General features: G+C 40.3%; 2 protein-coding genes across 3 annotated transcripts in view; one reads left to right on the forward strand and one right to left on the reverse strand.

Moving 5' to 3' along the window:
- The window catches only part of kremen1 (kringle containing transmembrane protein 1), a 66,075-nt gene extending 54,275 nt beyond the window's left edge, over nt 1–11,800 (reverse strand). For both annotated transcript variants that reach the window (XM_086075297.1, XM_086075296.1), the window contains exon 1: nt 11,575–11,800. The gene's annotated coding sequence lies outside the window, so the exon portion shown is untranslated. The remainder of the gene's footprint in view (nt 1–11,574) is intronic.
- Nucleotides 11,801–11,804: 4 nt separating this feature from the next.
- On the forward strand, nt 11,805–15,011 carry LOC147173320 (retinol dehydrogenase 14). Its single transcript, XM_086075350.1, has 4 exons — nt 11,805–12,192; nt 12,680–12,922; nt 13,079–13,381; nt 14,508–15,011. Exons 1-4 carry the CDS (start codon nt 12,072–12,074, stop codon nt 14,765–14,767), a joined length of 927 nt encoding a protein of 308 aa, XP_085931476.1. The 5' UTR covers nt 11,805–12,071; the 3' UTR covers nt 14,768–15,011.
- The last annotated feature ends 507 nt before the right edge of the window (nt 15,012–15,518 follow it).

The raw sequence follows: 15,518 nt of genomic DNA on the forward strand, positions 1-15,518 counted from the left end.
CGTCCAGCATCTTGTGGCTGAGCAGGTTAGTGGAAACACATGTTGACAGCCATTACTCACAAGGGTGCGAGGCAGTCGATACGCCTTCAAACGAAACCCTTGAAATCTCAACTGTCTCAATGTGTTTTCCATTTCCTGTTTTGGCAGGACGCTCTCTCGTCTCTGGGTGCGAGCCTCTTTTTGTCGTGCGCGCAAACCCAAATTGGTCGCACGTATGGAGACATTATGCAATTGTTTCACAATTTAAAACGGTTCTCAGGTGTTTTCATCATGTTTGTGATGTCGTTGAGGTCAGTGCTTCTCAATTATTTGCTGTTATGCCCCCGGGAAGAAGAATTTGCACCCAAACACTTGAAATTTGAAAAATGTCACGATATAAAATTAATGTCACATAAATAAAAACAAATTAAAATAAAAACAAATTAAATGTATATTTGAAAGTATTTATTTTACACATTTTTAAAACATTTTTATATATATATATAAATTTCTTCCTAAAATTTGTGAACCTGGTTGATGAATTTCTTGTGAATTGTAAAATATGTACAAAAACAGGTACGGTAAAAACAAGTCTTACTAAAATAAACAATATAGAAAATATTTTATTAAATAATGACCATTATAATTGATTATTAAAATTCATTTAAAGTTGGTTAGAAATGAGCATATATATTTATTTGATAATTAAATTAAACTATACATGCATATTTTATTCATTAATTTAGCATTTCATCTAAAAATTTTGATGTTTTAATTGATTTTTATTAGTCTATTATTCATTTATCCTGTTAACTAGCTTGCTAATTGCTTTATTGTAAATGTGTTTAAAAAATACATATACATTAAAAAAAAAAACATTGACTTCATAAGAGGTTATTATATTAATTATAAATAACAATAATGAAATAAGTATTACTAAAATAAAAAACACATATACAATGAACATATTTGAATGAAGTCAACAAATCAACATCATTACAATTAATTGTATTTATTTTTTAACACATATTGTATTTGATTCAATATTTTTTGAAAAACGTTTCTTTCCTAAATTGGTTAATTGTAACTCAATTAATCAAATAATTATTTCATTATTTAAATGAACAATTTTACATCGCTTAACAAAACAATTGTTTTGATGTTATCTCTGAAGAATGTGGCCCAGCTGTCATTCTCAAAAATCAAATGCGGGCCCTAAACATCAAAGTTAGCCCGCCCCTGCTCTTGAAACTCCGCTAACAAAATCCATACAAGCATTTTCAAAAATCGCTTTTCCATAATATATCCAAACAAACACAAACATTCAAAACCCGTCACCACCCACCTAGGAAGGAGGTGGGCTGCGAGGAATCCTTGACAAATGGTGGCCCCTTGCTGACGCACCCCCCCCCCCCCCCCGACGCCCCCCTCCCCCCGCCGACGCACACCTGTGGCACATTCAAAGCTTTAAGATGAAAGCGGCAGTTACCGTCACGCCACCTGTGAGGAAAACGGCATGACCCCCATCCCAAATCTCCCGAGTGCGCAAAACGCCCACCCGCCCGACACAGAAATGACACGCGCAGTCGTCATCCATCTTGGGTCTCTAATTAAGACTCCCTGTGTGAGGTTCAAAGCCACCGAGAGAAACGGAATCGAGTGCTTTGCGGAGTTAGGTCTATTTCGAGGTATCGGGTACTCAGGAAGGCTGCCAACACCACTTAGTGGATACTCGTTGTATCAGTACTCTGTATTTGGGAGTACCCAAGGTTGAATACTTGTACTGGTATCGGTCGTGAAAAATTGGTATTGAGCATCCCTAGTTTTATAGTATAGTCGAAGTAGTAGCAGTTTGAAACAAATCTGTGTGTGGATGGGAGCAACAGAGTCACGGTTGTGCGCAAAATGGAAGGCGGCCAACAAGGCTGTCGGGCTGCGAGCCCACTTGGCCCGAAGCGCGTGGAGAACATCAATAAACATCATGAGCGGGGTTTGCGCTCGGCTGGAAGCTCTGGAGGATGCGTAAAACTCAAAACGGCATTCTGACACGGAGTTTCGGCAATGTGAGGCACACCTGCTGCTCTGTGTGAAAGGTACAGACACTGAATGTGTGTGCGTGTGTGTTGGGGGTATGGTGAAGTCAACCGAAAAATCTCCCGGCGGCTTTTTAAACCCCTTTCACACTATCTGTCAAAGGCAGAATTTTCATCACTATATATCGTTTGGCGTGGAACCGCGTGTACGGTAGCTTTAGGATCGTTCAAAGAAACCACATGAGTTGTTCAGACTGGCCTGACTCTCAGCTTTCACAGGCACTACCATTAAGACCCTTCACTCAACGCCCCCCTTTTTTGGTCATAATCTTCTCCTTGTGGAGGGTGATTGATATACACACGCTGTAATACCACCGCCAGTCCATTCTCATGCTCACTGAAGTCTAAATTTTCTGATAACTCTGATTTCTGTACCTTTCACACGGGACGAAAGACTGCTTTGACATGGAGTGTGAAAGGGTCTACGGAGCTGCAATCCCTTAATACACCTCTGATATTACCTCAAAGAATGATAGATTTGCTGGTGAACATCTGTTCCTTCATCCCCGTTCCTTTTTTTGTACCTTTCTCACAGAGCAGCAACAAAGTAAATACAGACGCAAAGACAGCTATGAGAAGCTGTGGGAAAGGGGCTATAAAGCGAATTTCCAGCCTAGGTCACAACTTTGATACTACCTCAGAAATTAGGACATTTGTGGTGTAACCTCAACACTCCATTCAGTCTCTGTACCTTTCACACAGAACAGTGACACAGGAAAAATCTGATTAAGAGGCAGTGTGAAAGGGGCTAAAACAACCATGTCTCTATTACACTTGCATACTACTAAATCTAGAATCTGTCAAATTCGTGGGTTGGCTTCAGACTCTAATTCCGTGTCAGAACCTTTCACGCAGAGAAAAGACAGGAAAAAGTCTGTGTAAAAAAAAAAAAAAAAAAACTAGCAGGAATGAGGAATGTGCCACAACATTTCTCTCTCTCTCGGTGCATTCTGGGGGTCGGCGGACATTGGGAATTCCCACACCTGCTCTTGAACACACAGGTGATATAATAAATCACCTGATACGCCCAATTAGCGCTGAGGCTTTTTCATATTGTGATACCGTATCCATCTTAAAAGTTAACCTCTGAATTACTCCGTTTTAGAGGTAGTGTCAGGAGGTTGCTATGTAACCCGGTCTGTGTGAAGGGTATTGACATGGAAAAAGAGATGCATACTACCTCGGATTCATGAGTGGACTTCGATCCCCTGCCCCTCCACATTCCATGTCAGTACCTGTCACACACACATCTATTTATTTTTCTTTTTTCTTTTTTTTATCTACAAATGGAACATACGTTTCCGTGAAGCTGCAGTGAATTTATATTTGTCCTTCTTGCGGAGCGTGACTGATTGGCTCTTTAATGGCTTCCTGTGCCGCTCTGCGAGAAACATCTGTGCGGTCGGAGCAAGAGTACTCTGCGGTAAAAAGCCCACGATGACGCGGCGTGTAAAATCAGACTGCACGGTGCATGGACGGAGTGCCTCAGGGGATGAAGACCAGCCTCAAAGGGGGTTAAAAGAGGGTTAGTGGAGGGGGGGGGGGGCTAAAGTGGGACCGATTGTTTACGTCTGGAGCCATTTAGTTGGAAGGGCCGGGAAAAATACGGCACAGAAGCCGAGGGTCAACTTTGGGACACGCCGCTGACATCAATTTGAATTCTGCCGTGGATCACTGAACCAGATGCTTACTACCGCCCCCTGGTGGCTTGGGCAGTAAGCCTTCATTCATTTGGCACATCACGGCTGCGTAGGGGGATTGAGGGTCCTTGGTGGAGGTCTTTTACTTTAATCGCTGCTTTCGAAAAATGACTGATGGGAAAGTTGCCGACTAAGCGCACCTGCAAAACTACAGAAGACATAAAAAAAATAAAAAGGGACCCGATCCAAACCACTTGACAGGTCCTTCTTGACATCAGAGGGACATGGTTTCAAAAAAAAAAAAATAATAATAATCAAAAGCAGCAGACAGGCACGGACAGATCACATTTGACATCTGCAAGTGGCTTCTTTATTATTATTAGATTAATTTTAATCTCTAAAGCCATTAATCAGCAGCAAAAGATGCTGCGGCTGCCTCAGGAGTAAACCGCGACTGCGACATGAAAGCCGAGAATTTTGCACCTCTGTTTTCGAGAGATTAGTCAAATCTCAGCAGACCAAAAAAAAAAAAAAAAAAAAAAAAGTCCCAGGGACGAGGCACAATTTGACTTTGTGGTCAGAGAACATCAAAGTGTGTGGAAAACCCAGAAACAAAAACGAAACGAAAACTAAACAAAAAATTATTTCGTCAACACCCATTTTTCACCGGACTAAAACTAGACGAGACTCGACTAAAACCCTCATTATTAAGCAATAGCAGTTACTAAATCAGTATTCATTTTTCGTCGACTAATGAAGACGAGACGAAAATGTACTTCACTTGATAAAAACTGGACTAAAATATATGCAGATTTTAGTTTGTGAACAAATTTTGTAAAATCTTGTCTCTGCTAATCTGTCACGGTGACACTGTCATGTGACACACGGTGACACGCCCCCTTTCAAATCTGCAGCGAGCGAGTGCAACATGCACAAACACATGCAACGGACAGAAGGTGGATTCACTGTAAAAGGTAAAAAAAAAAAAAATTGTCAATAATAGTTATAATGTAACATTAATCTAACAGCTATAATGTTCTGACAATAATGTTAATCCGACCGCTAACTAATGCTGGCTAATTTACTAGCTCATAGCATGGTACCATAGTAGCCACTTGTTGATATACTATAATTGTATGTGAAATTGTTTTATCAAAAATATGAGAACATTTTTATTTAAAATAATTTTGTATCTGAAATGTTCAACATCATCTGTAGACCAAAAAAAGTACAGTGGTTAATTAAATGGTTGTCATGATTAAAACTAGACTAAAAAGTTAAATTTTAGTTTAGTCTAGACAAAAATTAAATTAAATTATGTTTTCTTGGACTAAAATTAAGACTCGATTTATAGTCGACTAAAAATTGACTAAATAAAAAACGGAATGTGGTTGATAAAAACTAACAAGCGTGATTGAAACTGGACTAAAACTCAGACTAAACTTTAAAATGGTGGGTAAAAAATGAACACTAGTGTGCTCTATTCGTCATAGTGCAAAGTTATAACTGCATTTTCTACGAAGTCGACTTACTTTGCTCTTGAATGTGTAAATTTGAAAGACGAAGAGTGATAACAGGAAGTATTTCAAGCTCAGCCTAGTTTTTGCTGAAGATTGTTGATTTGGTTGTGGTTTTGCGTCAGCCACCCAAAAAAAAATAAAAATAATTCCTAATCTGGCCTGCGAGGCGGCCTTCAAAGATGAGTTGAAGAAAAGGGCAGCCGTTCAACATGAAACTTTCTACTCGCTGCACAGCACACATGTGCTCCAAATGCAAAGTGAGTGTTGACGGCCGGGATGATATTTATACCAGCCTCCTGCCAAAGAAGATTTGCGGCTTTTGGAAGAAGAAAAAAACAACAGCAGCAAAGGGACCCGGGGTCAAAGGGGGGAACATTGTTGCTTTACCCATGGCATGACTCGCATGGCCAAGTTGACGACTTTCTTGGCTGAAGCTACTGAGACCCAATTTGGCTTTGACTTAAAAGGTTTTTCTAAATTCCAGGCCATCAATGCTAGTTTTGTTCGCCGTCTATGGGGTTTCCCATTATGTGTTAGCGTCAAGCTAGCGGACTTTAAATCAAACGCGGCCTTGTATGGTTAATGATGCTTTTAGGATGGCGACAGTTTGTACGCGTTCCAAATCCAAACTAATCGGAGATATCGTGACATGAATAATTTGTCAAAACTGGTCATGAAAAGTGACATTGATCCTGAAAAGTCCTGACTAATTTCCCTTCACAAGCTCATTTGCTAAACGAGTTTCCTCTTTCAATCCTCTCGGAATCCCTTTCAGAAAACTTGGAATTATTTTCTACACTCTCACACAAACTGGTGCCGTCTTGACATTTCTGTGGTGATCCGCCAGGCAGACTTGTCCAAACCTGCAGAGGAAACCTGCATGAGGAAAGTACCACTTGCGATGCGGCACGTCGTCAGGAAAGACCTGCAGCGCACGCGCACGCGCACGTGCACGCGCACGCGCACAACTCGCTCGCCCTCATCTTATCACGAGGACAATTGAGCACACTATAAATCTATCTTCCATGAAAAAAATGTCAAGACATTGAAACTTACTTGTTTCATTTCAAGTCCTTTTTCCCCCCCAAAATATAACACTTTTAATTGGAATATTGAGTCTCATTTTTATTGTGTGGGGCCAAAATGTCCCCACAAGGGCACATTTGTATGCAATAAAATTTAACTTTTTTTTGTTAAAATGACTTTATTCTCAGAGTATCTGTCAATTTGATCTTGAATATATATCTTTATTCTCCTACCATTACAACATTTTTGGGGGGAGCTTGAACCCCCCCCCAAAAAAAAGGTTATAACTTTTTTGTCCCCAATACAACTTTTTTCTGTCTAAAAAAAAAAAAATGTTTTACTTTTCTTCCATGACAATTGCACTTATTTTGCTTCAAAATTGATTTTTTTTAATGAATATAGCAACTTTTTTCCTTTCTCATATCTCTAGAAAATGTAAATGTCTCTAAAAATCTGACCCTTTCACTTGAAAATAGCAACTTCTTAACAAACTTTTTTTTTTATTACTCTGAATGTTGCAGCCTTTTTTTTTTTTTTTTAAATATTTTTAAATGTATTTTCTTAAAAACAACCTTTTTGCTCAGAAAATTGCAACATTTTTCTTGAACAAAATGTTACTTCATTTCTTTGAATATTAACCATTAATTAACCATTTTCCTCAAAATTATGACTTTTTTTCCTTAAAAATTACACCTTTTAACTCATTCACTGCCATTGACGGTTATAAACGTCAAAAAAATAATTTTAACTATTTATATTAGTTTAAAAAAAATCTACTTTTGTTAAGAGTATGAAAACCTAGAATTTTTTTTGTGTACATTTGGAACAGATATAAAATTTGTGATTAATCGTGAGTTAACTATTGAAGTCATGCGATTAATTACCATTAAAAAAAAAAAAGATTGCCTAACGCCCCTAATTTTTAATAATCATCTCGTCAGGTGGTTACATTATTTTAATTGTAATTAATCGCATGACTTCACTAGTTAACTCACGATTAATCACAAATTTGATATCTGTTCTAAATGTACAATAAAAAAAATCTAGGTTTTCATACTCTTGTTAACAAAAGTGGGAAAAAATGTTAAACGAATAGAAATAGTTCAAATGAATTTTGGACGTTTATAGCCGTCAATGGCAGTGAATGAGTTAATCTTTGAATGTACTTTTTTTTTTTCTAACTATAACCAAAATTGAAAAAATGGGAAACAAATTTTCCTCAGAGGTCAGGAATCGTTTTTCTTAAAATGCAACCCTTTTTTTGTTAAAATATTTCAAATTATTTAAAAAAAAAAAAAAAAAAAATTGTTTTCCCTCCACAAAATATTTTTCAATTTTCCTCAGGATGTGAAACTTGTTAACATAAATATGACATGATTTCTCCGAATCTAGCAACTTTCCTCCCTTAAAAACACACATTTCTTAAACTACTGCAACGCAGCATGCCTTCCTTCTTCTTCCCTCCAGAGGCCGAGTCGAAACACGATGTGAAATCCAGTAAGACCCCCTTCGACACTTTTGTACTGTACTGTTCGTCTGATGTGTCGGATCAATCAATGTGTCTGCACTTGTTTGAGGGGCTTCTGGGCGGGACCGCTCACTCTTAAGGAATGTTTCAGCTTTTTCCCACCGCGCGTGCACTCGTCTCTGCCTATGATGTGGGGCCGCCCTGGGCCGCGAGCGGGGTACAGGTGCGCCTCACCGCCTCTCGGAACCCGGGCCCGCTCCATGTGAAAACAAGCCTTTAATTAGCCAGCTAACGGCCGGGAGCGACGCGTCAAGCAAGTGCGCCGATGCCACCGTGTTGTGCGATGCGCTCACAAAAGGGAATTTACGAGTGTGACTTACAGGCCCGGGCCGTGCCGCGGGTATCAAATATGCGGGCGGAACGCCTCGCTCTTTGTTGGCACAACATGAAGGCCGCCAGCGGGAAAGGAAATGGGCGGGAAAAGACCTGGAGCGAGGCACCAGATAACAGCCAGATCACCTTTCCAGCAGGCAATCTATCACTCTGGAAAGGCAGAAAAGCAATACGGACCATTTGGTTTTATCTTCGGGTCACGTTTGATCAAGATCTGACTTTGTGGAGTTCAGTTATTTGACTTTTATGGAGTCATCATCAAACTTGTGTAACCTGAGGCTTGGTCTTCTGAGACTTTTTGTGGGTCTACTCATGATGGAGATCCTTGCCAAATTTCATGTTGCTAAAAGAAACTGGCTTTGAGGGATGAATTTAGAATAAAAAAAAAAGATTGTCAGAAAAATGACTCAAAATGGCTGCTTCAAAGCAAAATGGCAGATGTCGGTTGTCTTTTTGGGCTTGCCTTCTTGAAACTTTTTGGGGCTCAAGAAAACGGTTACCAAATTTCATGTTGCTAAGTGAGACCGGCTTTGAGGGATGAATGAAAGAAAACACACAACCACGCACACACTATAGACTCTAACAAGTGGCCAAAATGGCTGCTTTAAACAAAAATAGTTGACTATGTCTTTTCAGGCATGACTTGTTGACACATTTTTTTTGACATGCCTACTGAATTTCATACTGAGTGAAATGGAACTGGTTTTGGTGGCAGAATTTTCAAAACAGCAACAGTATAAGATTATCTGAAGGACCTCTAGAAATGTCAACTTTACTGTAACATGGGGGACTTCCTGTGTCTTTTCAGGCAAGGAGACCTTTTTGTGGGTCTACCAAAGTTCATATTGTTAAATGAAACTGGCTTTGTGGGCTGAATTTTCTAAATAAAACTAAATACTGACGGAAATGGCCAAAATTGAGACAAAATGGCTGCTTCAAAACAAAATGGCTGATGTTACTTGTCTTTTCGGGCATGGTTTGTTGAATTTTTTTGGGTGGGTCTACTTTTATTTCATGTTGCTAAATGAAAGTAGCTTTTTGGGCTAAATTAAACAACAACAACAAAAAAGAAAACTAAGGATTCAAAGAAATGACCAAAATGGCTTCTTCAAAACAAAATGTCCGACGTTTGTGGCTCGACTCATGATAGACATGCCTACCAAATCACATGTTGCTAAGTGAAACTGGCTTTGAAGGCCATTTTTTTTTCTAGAACTTCTATCAAATGTCAATTTCCACTGGAATGAACACGCCAGTATAGAATCTGACTGAACTTTTAAGGTCATCAAAACCGGCCATTTTGGGTGATTTCAGTTCCCCGACACCTTTTGCAAAGTGAACTGCTTGGTTGCGAAACAGCAACACGCGAAAAGTGAAAATGATCACGTCCTCGTCCGATGTTTACCTTCTGAAAACGTCTGCGAGCTGACATCACTATCGCAAATCCAAAAAAAGTGTTTGGCTGAAACCCCATCCCCCCCCCCGCGCGCCCTCAGCTTCACTCTTATCACACAAAAACATTTGATATCATCTCCAATATTTGCATTCCCTCCATGGCAACACCGCAACCCGGCCGGCTACTGTGAGTCGGAATTTCAAACGTCACATTGGAAATTTCCATCGAAAACAAAAGTAAAGCAATCACTTTTTTTCCCCCTTGAAAAATCGGACTTTGTTCTTGTGAGTTTCGTCTTGGTTTGGAGACATTTTGCATTATTATTATTTTTTTCCTGCAGATATTCTTTCTGCAAACCAAGTCAAACTGGTTGGGTGGCACATTGACGCGGGCTCATTTGGCATGCAGGCGCTGTGGCGGCAACTTTATGAATATGCAGAAGACGCGAGATGAGGACGTCGCCCGAGATTAGTCTCAGCTTCCTCCGCACTGGGAGTCTGCGGCGCTGGTGCTGCGGGTCCCCGGAGCCGGCAGGCCGAGTGGGCGGATGCAGATGTCGCCACATTTCATTTGACTAAATTCTGGCTGTCGCATTCGACTTCGTGCTGACATATGGAGAGCAGGACATGGAATATGATTACGAGGGAAGAGTAGGGGCGGGGGGGGGGGGGGGGGATTCTTACTCTAGTACACATTTTTAGTGAGTTTTAAAATTTGCACATTAAATTGATCACGTTCAATCATTTCAATGACAGGGAATGTTAAATTGTTTAGTCTTTAGTCAAATTGATTCACACTATAAGATTAGTTTTTTCCAGAAGCATAATTAGAATTTGTTCACCTAAAATAACAATTTGTCTTTCAAAAAAAAATCCTCCCAAATGACTTGATTAGTTTTGTGATTTAAAAAGAATTCAAGTAAGTTTTCAAATAAAAAGAAACGAATCACTATATTTTCACCATGTTTTCGCTCTTACTGTAAACATTTCTCATACATTTTGATCTCATTCCATACTACCCCAAATTTTATTTTATCCACATTAGACTATAATTCTTTATCCTTGTAGAGTTTATTTCTCCCCTATGACTCTATTATTCAAAAATGTGACTCCTTTAAAACTGCTACGTTAAAAAAAAAATTATTCTTGCAATGCAAATATATATATATATATATATACACACAGGTATGTATTTCTTTACTTTTTTGTGAGATTTGGGTTCCCCATATATATATATATATATATATATAAATTGCAGATACAAACACATTTTCAGTCAAGGAATTTCATTGACACTTTTGTAACTATGATGAAGTGGCCGAAGTAGAAAAAATAAAATTAAAAAAACGTGTGTGGAAATGCTGCCATCTAGTGGCTGGCAGCTTCAATTATATTTGTGATCATGACGTATTTTTTTAATTGCTTTATTTAACAAATTGACGTCAAGAGCCAAAACATGGCAAACAGTAAGTTGTGATCATGACATTGAAAGACGACGTGGGCTCACAGTGACGTCATTGTGCTACACTATTTTGACCATCATCATCAATGGAGGAAGGCTGAAGCTTCTTGATCCCTTGAATTTATGTACGTTCGAATAAATACACATACAAAAACACATTTTGTGCATATTTCATTATTATTCAAATGTATACATAGATCCATCCGATATTATCATTATTAATTTATTACAAGAAAACTGTTTGGGAGTATCTGCTTTTATTTTCGTGAAGTTAGGTTTTTCTCCCTGAAAAAAACAAAACAGAACATTTACTTTGCTCTAATAAGATTGTTATTTTCGTGGGAGAAAAAAATACATTGGACTCCCTATGTCAATACAAACTGTTTCAGAAAACCCTGACTTCATTCTCACAAGCACACATACGTTATTCTTGTAAAATGAAGATTATTGTGTAAAATCATGTTGTTTTTTAAACAAAAGCACTCTGGTCTAAGTACCATCCGTGTACAAAAGTGATTACATTTAATCGACACAATCTGAGTTGTTGTTCTGAGTGAAAAGGACAACATTGCTTTCTTAAAATTCATGACGTCCTTACCTTGCTCTCCAAGTTGTCGTGAGAAATGCTGCGTCATGGTTTTGTGTCAAATGACGTTCAAGAGTTCGTTTCTTCGTCTTTTTTTTCCCACCGACACATAACCTTCTTTAAACATCTAAACGTATTTAATGTATATTTGAAATAAAAAGTGAAGCTTTTAGTAGCAGAAAATGTGGGTTAAAGTTATATCGTAGACCTGACAGTGACGCTGAGTCACGATTGGATCCGGCGCCATCTCCCATGATGCATTGCGGCACAGCAGTGACGCATGCGCACTTGTAGCTACTCGCCATCAGCCGATGTCCGATGAGAATGAATTAAGAAATAATAATTACAAATATTTCGAGCAGTTTAATTAGGATGATATTACATTTGGCAGATTCCCAGCTGAAGGGCAACGCCGCGGGGAAATAAGAAGGAGATTTTTACGGGCTCGTGAGCTATCATGCTAACAGCCTAGCCTTGTAATTAGCTTACTTGACTTGATTTCCGTCCAAATGTACCTTCTTTACACCGTGATCGCCTCTTTGGCCTTCTTTTTTCTCTTGAAATGGATCAAAAAGAGACGCCACTGCACCGACTTCAAACGACTGGACGGCAAAACGGTTCTTATTACTGGTAAATTACAGCACTTTGAACCTACTTCTTGTACTATTTAAATTTTCTAAACTCAACAACGCACCTTTTCTTAAGATTATTGCATTTTTCCATTGATAATTTGAAAAGGTGTCACGATTTTTATAACGAATGTTACAACATATTGAACTTTTTATGTTGCTAAAATGGAATGTTCAACATATCACACATTTTTCACACTAATATTAATAATTTTTTGGTTTGTCACTGAAAACATTTAGCAAATATTTTGACTATTTATTCACTGTAAATAAGTTGACCGTTTTTTGTATAATTATGTTGATTTACACCATATTAACTACTTTTGTTAAGTATACCCGTAGTTCCCACATATTTAACTTTAAAGTAGTACAGTTCAGTTGTATTTCACTTTTTAGACCTGTTTGTTGTCAAACAATTTTTGGGGCGCAATTTAATATGCGTGAAATTGATTTAATGGAATGTCCTTCTTTTATTGTGTCCATGGCAGGGGGGAGTTCCGGCATCGGCAAGGAGACGGCCATAGCGTTGGCCATGAGGGGCGCCCGCGTGGTGGTCGCCTGCCGGGACGCGGACAGGGCGGAGAAAGCGGTGCGGGAGATCAAGTTCCGCAGTCATAACCTGGCAGTGGTCCGCATGGATCTGGACCTGGCCAACCTGCGCTCTGTCCGCGACTTCTGCAAGAGCTTCCTGCAGCGGGAGAAGAGGCTTGACATCTTGATCAATAACGCAGGTGGGTTCATGGCTAAGGAGCACCAACTGACCATGTGACTTTCTGAAGGCAAAAATGGAAAAATGAATATTCAAGTTAGTGGCCAATAGAGCGTGCTTTCTGATTACTGAAGGCAAATACGGTATGGAAGGCAACTGTCCAAATCCTTGTATCCAGCCATGCCGGGTGTCCTGGACTGGACGGACGACGGCTTCAGCATGTGCCTGGGCGTCAACCACCTGGGCCACTTCCTGCTCACCAACTTGCTGCTGGGCCGCTTGAAGGAGTGCGCCCCCAGCCGCGTGGTCACGCTCACCTGCTCCAGCTACAAGTACCAGAAGCTGGACTTCCAGGACCTCAACTACAACCTACTGCCCTTCTTCACCTACTGCCGCAGCAAGCTGGCCAACGTCTACTTCAGCCACGAGCTGGGCCGCCTCACGCAGGGAAAGGGCGTCACCTCGTACGCCGTGCATCCCGGTGAGACGCGCTTCGTACGCGGTCATGTTATTGAAATGAGGCAAGTGGGGGGCTGCCGGTTGGTCGGGGTGGGGTTGGGGGGGGGGGCGGCTTTGTTGGGGGGGGCGGTGGTGGGGGTTGCGGGGTGGGGGGTGCTGGGGGTGGGGGGTGTCTGGGGGATTGGGGGCGGCTGGGGCTGGGTTGGGGTGGGTGGATGGGGGGCGGGGGGTTGTGGGGGGGGGGCGGGGGTTGGGGGCCGGTGGGGTGCCTGGTGGGCCTGCAGTGCCCCGTCCTGCTGCGTTGGGCCAGGGGCGCGGGCCGTGTTGGGGCGGGGGGCGCTCCTGCTCCTGGGTTTGCTCTCCGGCCGGTGGCCCTGGTGGGGCCCGGGGGTCGTCCTTTGGCGCTGCCGCGGCCTGGGGGGCCCTGAGGTGTTGCGCTTGCTCTGTTCCGGCGGGGGTCGACGGCTCCCCTCTTTGGTGGAGATTTTCATGCATGCCAGATCCACCACACCAGCATCTACCGAAACTCAGACACAATCTGTTTCCTCCTCAGGTTATTGAATCGGTGGAGGCTGGTGTCTCGGATCTCACGCGGCTTCGTCTGTCCTTCCTTCCTTTTCTCGGTCTCTCCGTTGGTCTCTTGAGGCCTCCCTGATTTTATGTTTTTTGGATTTGTTGGGGTCTGGATGTTTCTTGGGCTGGGGAGGAGTTCTGGTGGGTGGTGTCTGGTCGGTGCTGGATTTCACCTTCCTTGGTTTTCTTCGGTCCCCTCGGGTCTCCTGGTGTTCGATTTAGGTGAACGGTATGAGATTTTTTTTCTAATAGGTTTTCTGGTGAGCTAACAAATACACACACGCACGCACGCACGCACGCACGCACATACACATACTCACCCACACACACAAAAAAAAAAAATGTATGTATGTATGCATGTATGTATATATGTATATATGTATGTATATATGTGTATATATATATATATATATATATATTTAAAAAAAAAAAAAAAAAAAAAAAAAGCAATGATGATGACATTTCCGAATGAACAATACTGAGCTCTTAAAAGGAAAAAAAAAAAAAAAAAAAAAGAAATGAGGCAAGTGTGCTAACGCCGTGCTAACGGCGCCTCCTTGTTATTTTGTCCGCAGGCTTCGTGCAGAGCGAGTGGACGTGCCACTTTTCGTTTTTGTTCCGAGCTCTGATGCGGGTCATCATGTGGATGTTCTCGGTGTCCTGCGAGGCGGGCGCTCAGACCGTGGTCTATTGCGCCGCGTCGGACGAGGCGGCCAATCAGGGCGGCGGATACTTTGTGGACTGCCGGGCTGCCACCCTGCGACCGTTCGCCCGCGACCCCGGCGTGGCCAAGAAGCTGTGGGAGGCCAGCGAAAGGCTCGTCAAACTGGCGTGATGCTTTTTTGTTCTTTTACTCTTTTTTTTACATTTTGCGCATGATTTTCATGAATGTAAGTTATTATGAATTCTTCAATTGAGTCAGCCAACCACAAGTTTCCTTTGATGTGCGAGAAACATTTTGTAATAAGTAACAGTATTTATAGTTTAATTGAAAAATTCATATGATTGGTTATCGCATTTTTAACCATAATGTTAAGCTAAGTGGCATCTACTTGAGCAAATAAACTTTTTAAATACTTGGTTGTATTATAGAAAATGTTTGATTTTGTATTATTTTGAGTTTATTTGCATGTGTTTTTTTTTCTTTTGTATTTATTACGTATTGACATTTAAACGGGCTGCAATTATCTCATTTTCATGTGTGTTTACGATGATATAATTAAAACAAAATCTCAATTTCAGTTACTATGCTACAGATAAAAAGGTATATTATGTACCACATAAAAAGCAAAAAACATGTATTTCAATTTTACATACATTAGTAAATATTACAACGTAGCATAAAAATACAGTATATTACAATTTCAATAACTAAAATTAAAATATGTATAAAAAAACACAGTATTGTTATAACAAAAACAATAATTATAGTAATAAATATGTGATAGTAAAATAAAAGTATAGCAATATAACAAATGGCAAAAAATTATGCTTATACGTACACAAACATTTTTTTTATTATAAACAATATATATATATTTGCATTAAGTATAAGTCATTTTGGGTGGAAATATTTAATAAATTCA

This window comes from Leptonotus elevatus, chromosome 5 (assembly GCF_054856555.1).
Source record: "Leptonotus elevatus isolate MCC_2025b chromosome 5, RoL_Lele_1.0, whole genome shotgun sequence".
Classification (NCBI taxonomy): domain Eukaryota; kingdom Metazoa; phylum Chordata; class Actinopteri; order Syngnathiformes; family Syngnathidae; genus Leptonotus; species Leptonotus elevatus.

Bases quoted from the DNA above. Each gene is read 5' to 3' on its own strand.
- LOC147173320 (XM_086075350.1), top strand. From the start codon at position 12,072: ATGTACCTTCTTTACACCGTGATCGCCTCTTTGGCCTTCTTTTTTCTC. The intron at 12,923-13,078 runs GTGGGTTCATGG...CCTTGTATCCAG, and splicing joins CATCTTGATCAATAACGCAG to CCATGCCGGGTGTCCTGGAC. The intron at 13,382-14,507 runs GTGAGACGCGCT...TTTTGTCCGCAG, and splicing joins CTCGTACGCCGTGCATCCCG to GCTTCGTGCAGAGCGAGTGG.